The sequence below is a fragment of the Echinops telfairi genome, unplaced genomic scaffold (genome assembly GCF_000313985.2).
Source record: "Echinops telfairi isolate 266 unplaced genomic scaffold, ASM31398v2 ScPeMD7_3533;HRSCAF=4204_0, whole genome shotgun sequence".
NCBI classification, from domain to species: domain Eukaryota; kingdom Metazoa; phylum Chordata; class Mammalia; order Afrosoricida; family Tenrecidae; genus Echinops; species Echinops telfairi.
In genome coordinates this window covers 64,095,795-64,102,250 of record NW_022107431.1, presented here as the reverse complement: position 1 = coordinate 64,102,250, position 6,456 = coordinate 64,095,795, and the positions used below count along the sequence as shown (strand labels likewise).

At 42.0% G+C, this 6,456-nt stretch overlaps 1 protein-coding gene across 1 annotated transcript in view; it reads left to right on the top strand.

The window, feature by feature from the left end:
* The window catches only part of EPB41L2 (erythrocyte membrane protein band 4.1 like 2), a 235,655-nt gene that overhangs the window by 157,869 nt on the left and 71,330 nt on the right, over positions 1-6,456 (top strand). The window contains exons 6-7 of the mRNA XM_030886731.2: positions 314-389; positions 4,357-4,575. Of these exons, the coding sequence (XP_030742591.1) occupies positions 314-389; positions 4,357-4,575 (295 nt within the window). The remainder of the gene's footprint in view (positions 1-313; positions 390-4,356; positions 4,576-6,456) is intronic.

The following is a 6,456-nucleotide window of genomic DNA, read 5'->3' as shown; positions in this document are numbered from 1 at the left end:
CAAGTTCTCTGATTAAAATAAAATTTATCTTACAACTATTCTGTGTAGGGTACTTTAGCATGTGTGCTTTATAACTCACCATAGACAACATTTGAAGTTGCAGTAAATGTTTATGAAAAAGTGAACACATTTTTTTCATGGTGTGGTATATTTGACTTCTAAATCTCTCCTCACTCCCTTCCCAGGAAATGATACTCTTTAAATTACCAAAAAAAAATTCTAAACAGATTTATAGTGAGATAAGCCTGTGTGGGTTGAGTATCTACCTCTAAGTTTTGTTTGCATAAATATCCTTGATATGTAATAATTACAGATCTTCCCTGGCTGTTCACCTTTAATGTGAAGTTTTATCCTCCTGATCCTTCTCAGTTGACTGAAGATATCACCAGGTACTTCACATTTGTTTGTATTTTAAGAATAAACTTACTCAGAACTGTTACTTAGTTTATGTTAACTTTTATATTTTAGAAGTTAAATTTTAGAAATGTTTCATTGGAAATGGGTGCTCTCAAATAGTTTGAAATGTTGCTTGCTAAAACAAAACAAAAAAATGACACTCACTTTTCTCAATTTTTCATTTATATTCAAATATATTAGTTTTAAATATTATATTGTCAATACTGGTTTCTATGTTATATTTTAAAAAATAATTGTTACTAAATATTTCAGTTTTTAATAATAGGATATCATTATTATCTAACATACCTGTTGCTGTGTAGCTGTCTCATATTACAAAGACAATTTAAGGTTTGTAAAATGAAATTTTAAATGTAAATTAAAATGTGAATTGTCTCCCACCAAAAGCAGAACAAACAATAAAAGAAAATCAGCAAACAAACTTATTTTGTTTGCTTCCTTAAGGAAGGGCTTCTTTAAGCATTTCTTATTTCCATCCCCTGGTGGGCTGTCTGAGCTGAAGGAATGTAGGTGGGAATGGCTAGCAAAGGGTTCACTTGAGGAAGAAGAGCCATTCATGAAAACAGAGTGTCTGAGGATTTGACTGGTAGGTGGCTCAAGGAGGTTGTGAGTCAGCAAGTGCCCCTATGCCGTAGCCCTGTTAAACTGGAGACCAGTGAGTGGATGTCTTAGCTTTAGTGAGAAAAGGGATGTAGAATAATTTTTCCAAAATGTGAAACAAGATTTTTATGGCCAGTGAAAACTGTGCTGCAATGTGAGTACTTTTCAGAAAGCGCGAGCACCTTAGGAAAAGAGCCTGCCCAACTGTGGCTGCTGTGCCTGGTGGGCTACTAGACTAAGTGTCTCTGCTAAGTTTGTTTCTGGGTAAGACCAGTTTGTGTAGATGACGCGTGAAGAGTGTCTTATCCATGTATTAACTAGGGATGATGAGGGTTTCTTTCTGTTGCTCCTTGTAGCTGAATATAGGAGTCCTGACTAAACTCTGATCGAATTAGCATCAACTAGTAAATAATGAATAGTAGCTTTTTTATCTGCACAGTGAGCAGCTTGCAGCATAAAACCTGTCAGGCTGGCATTTGTAGGATACAGAGCTTCACCACAGGAGTGCCTTTGAACAAGGGCTTTCTGACCCAACGCACCCTCTCTGTACATAAACTCCTCTGTGTAGTAATTTGTTTGGGGGATTATGATTCTTTGGTGATTACAACTTCATAGCATGGGTAAGTACTTTAGGCTCTTCTTTTTCCCTCTCCTCCTCCTCCTCCTGTTTCCTTCCTCCCTCCTCCCTTTTCTTTTGTGGGGGCTTGTCTTATATACAAGGCTTAAACCTGTCCTTGGTGGGAAGAATATATAGTCCGAATTGAGTAGGGCCTCAGTGGTTTAGCTTGAGACCAGCCTCCTGCTTGTACTTATAGGCGAGTAGACTAAGTGTCATGATTAAAACTTTCATCAAGATTTAAGTGAACATTTAGAAGCTGTGGTAGGATTTGAGCAGAGCAATGATACCATTCAGCACAGTGATTGAAGAATGTGTTTTTCTGGCTGGGTGAGGAAGGTAGGATTGGGAAATGTGGAAGCCCTGAAGCTTTAGTTTGCAGCGTCTAGAGCATAAACTGTGCAAGTAGAGGGAAGTACCAGTGAGAAAAGATTTTCCTAGAACGCAGAATCTTTGTGCTGGGTCATAAAAGTGTAGCAAAATGTGGAGAACCTAGCTCTGTTAGCTGATTATATTTACAGAACTTGAGGACAGCCAGGATTTATTGCTTTAAAGCAAGTTTTCTAAAATGAGACATACTCATGTTGTTTTAGAACAGCGATTCTCAACCTGTGGGTTGCAACCCCTTTGGGGGTCGAACGACCCTTTCACACGGGTTGCAGCAAAATGGTGGTTATGAAGTAGCAACAAAAATAATGTTATGGTTGGGGGGGGCCACACCACCACATGGGGAACTGTATTAGAGAGTCGCGGCATTAGGAAGGTTGAGAAGCACTGGTCTAGAAGATAAAGAGGCATTTGTAGTGTCAGGTGTCGTCAACTTGGGTCTGACTCAGCAACCCTTCAACAGCAGGCCTGGGCCAACCTACAGTCAGTCGTCTGTTTAAGCCAGTTGCTTCAGCCGTTGTGTTAGTTCATCTGGTTGAGGGCTTGCTTTTTCTTTCTCTTTTGTTGAACATATACTGTACCAGCCATGAGGTCCTTCTCCACGGACTGGTCCCTCTTGATAGCATGTCCAGACATAAAATCCTTTTCAAAAAGAGAGCTCCTTGCAATACGTACAAATACCCAGAACGCAGTGACAATGATAAGTCTTTCATCACCCAGAAGATAACTGAGCACTTGCCATGTACACAGTACTGTGATAATTGCAGAATTGCAGTGATGGCAGATAGAGCCCCTGCTCTGCCTGATGGTGATCCAAGTCTGAGAGAATTGGGTGATGGCTGCAAACATGTGCTGGTGCCCCACAAGGGAAGTCTGCCCTTGAAACCAGCATTCCCCTGGAAGGTGGTGGGTAGAGAGGAAGAGGAGAAGGAGCCCTGAACACCAGGCTGTCAGCACTGTTCCACAAGAAGACAGTGGCAGGCTGCCAGTAGTAGGAAGGGCAACCTTTGCAAGATCCTCAAGAGTGAGGGCATTTTTACTGTAGAGAAGAGCAGTAGTAATGTTAACAAGTGCTGAAAATTAAGAGTAGAGAGTAGGTTTTATAACACACAAAAGGAGTGGAAAGCAGAGCAGAAAAATCCTCATGGAATATATATAAATCACATGTTTCCACAGTTTTACCAGGAAGTAGAAAATAGAAATGCTTTTATATCCTCATGTAGCAGGCTACTTGGAACATTAAAAAATATAAGTAAATGATATTAGCTAATAATTTTATTAGTAATGTGGTATTGTATTTATATAACTAAATTTTCTTCTCCTACTGAGTAGATTTGCTCTTCCATTTTACCATACCAAATTTAATGCCACCAAATCCATTCTGACTGTCAGTCAGTGACCCTGTAGGACAGAAGAGAGGCTGTTAATCTTTATGGAAATAGAAAGCCTCCTCTTTTCCTTGGCGAGCCACTGCTGGTGGTTTCAAGCTGCTGCATGTGCCCTACGTGTAGTGATCACGCCACCAGGGCTCTTCCTCCCCTTTGACAGGTGAGGAATTGCCCTTCGGGCTCTGACGCCTTGCCTTTTCTACTTCTCTAGATGGGGTTAAGTGGGTAAGTAAAGGCTTCCAACAGCTGAGATTATGGGAAAAACAAAACCAAACCCAAAAAACCTTCCTTTTGCTGTGGAGACAATTCTGGCTCATATATAGACCCTGTAGGACTAGACTGTAATCTTTACAGAGATCAGACTGCCACAAGTCTCGGGAGTTGAGACTGGTGGGTTCTAGTCATCACCCTCTCAGTTAGCATCCGAGTGTTTTGATCCTGTGCCCACACGGCTCCCTCCCTAGGTTACTTAGAACAGTATTTATGAAAGATGTCGCAGGAAACGAAGAAATTGGTATGAAGAAGTGAGTATAGGTGCCCTTCGCTTTTCTTGCAACTGTTTAAGACACCATCATTTTTAATTTAAGGAATTTTTTTCTTCTTTTCTGAGGGGCATGCTAGCATTCACTAGTCTTAACTGCAATTAGAGTTTAATGGATTGGAATGTTAATGTTTGGACACAAAGTTCTTTGCTGCAATTGAAATAACAGACCAGGTATTACCAGAACAGCAGTTCAGAATTTCAGTTCTTTTAGCTTCTGAACTCATTTCTTTAGAGAAGTCACACCCACAGCGGTGTGAGGACAAGGGGGTTGTCTTCTGGGGGAAGACTACTTTTTTTTGCTCTGGGTTGTCAAGAATCTCTTCATTGTCTTACTTGTTTTCAAGGGAACAGTAGGACTCAAGGATGGTGGGTTGCTAACTAATTGTTCTCCCCACTCCTCACAGATACTTCTTGTGCCTGCAGCTGAGGCAGGACATTGCCTCTGGCCGCCTGCCCTGCTCTTTTGTGACTCATGCCCTCCTGGGGTCCTACACCCTGCAGGCTGAACTTGGGGACTATGACCCAGAAGACCCTGGCCATGATGACCTCAGTAATTTCCAGTTTGCTCCAACGCAGACGAAGGAGCTGGAAGAGAAAGTGGCAGAGCTGCATAAAATCCACAGGTCTGTTGATGCACTTACTGGAAAATTTAAGTGGGGTGCTCTTTTTTTTTTTTTAAATCATTTTATTGGGGGCTCATACAACTCTTACCACAATCCATGTATACATCCATTGTCAAGCACATTTGTGCATTTGTTGCCATCATTCTCAAAACATTTTTCTTTCTACTTGAGCCCTTGGTGTCAGCTCCTCATCCTCCCCCCCCAATGAACCCTTGATAATTTATAGTTATTATTTTGTCATATCTTGCCCTGTGCGATGTCTCCTTTCACCTACTTTTCTGTTGTCCGTCCCCCAGGGAGGAGGTCACATCCTTGTAATCAGTTCCCCCTTTCTACCCCACCTTAGCACCACCCTCCCAGTATCACCACTCTTACCACTGGTCCTGAGGGGTTCATCTATCATGGATTCCCTGTGTTTTCAGTTCCTATCTGTACCAGATTTGTAAGGTAGAATTGGGATCATGATAGTGGTGGGGGAGAAGCATTTAAGAACTAGAGGAAAGTTGTATTTTTCATCTTTGCTACACTGCACCCTGACTGGCTCGTCTCCTCCCTGGGACCCTTCTGTAAGGGGATGTCCAGTTGTCTACAGATGGGCTTTGGGTCTCCACTCTGCACTCTTCCTCATTCACACTGATAGGATTTTTTGTTCTGTGATGCCTGATAACCTGATTCCATTGACACCTTGTGATCACACTGGCTGGTGTGCTTCTTCCATGTGGGCTGTATTGCTTCTCAGTTAGATGGTCCCTTGTTTATCTTCAAGCCTTTAATACCCCAGGCGCTATATCTTTTGATAGCCGGGCACCATCAGCTTTCTTCACCGCATTTGCTGATGCACCAATTTTGTCTTCAGTGATTGTGTCAGGGAAGGTGAGCATCACAGAATGCTGGGTTATTAAAACAATGTGTTCTTGCATTGAGGGAGTACTTGAGTAGAGGTCCAATGTTCATCTGCTACCTTAATACTAAAACTATAAATACATGCACATAGATCTATTTCCCCATCGTCATATATAAATATATTTACATATGTACATGTCTTTATCTAGACTTCTACAAATGCACCTTTGCCTCCTAGTCTTTTCTCTATTTCCTTTTACTTTTTTGTTATCCCACTATCATGCTCAGCCTTCATTTGGGTTTCAGTAATTCCTCTCGGTTACATTACCCTCGATCAAGTCCTAACAGGCCTCATATACCCTCCTCACCATTGATTTTGGATCACTTGTTGTTCCCTTATACCTGGGTTTATTAACACCACTTCTTTCCACCACCTCCCCCTTCTCCCATGTCCCCCCAGAACCGTCAGTCCGTTGTTTTCTCCTCCAGACTGTTTATCCTGACTATATTATTTAGATAGACCCACAGAGATAATAATATGCACAAAAAGCCAAAGCAACAAAAGAAGACAACAACAACAACAACAACAACAAAAAACCAATGACAAAAATACCAAAAGCCTATAAATAGTTCAAGGTCTGTTTGTTGACCTTTAGGAGTGTTTTCCAGTTGAGTTTGATGGGGCGCCACACCCTGGCCCCAAAGTCTGTTTTTGGTATTCCCTCTGGACTTCTTTGCTCTGCTCTCCCTGCTGTTCTGTTGCACGCCCTTAGTGTTTTGCCTTGGTGTGGTGGGATCAGATTGGGTGCAAGTCCCACACTGTCTCCCCAGTGTTGTCTCCCATATGGCTATGGGTCAGTGAGGGATATTGTGTCTCATAGTGGGACTGGCAATATGGTCTTCTCTGTGCATTGGCTGCTCATCCTCAAGGCTTGGTTGGCCAGGATGTGCACCACTCTCTCTTCCTTCCCCTTCATTTTCTCCTGTGTTCTCTGATCAGACATGTCCCTCTCCCTGAGCTGTAGCTTCAGTGCTGTC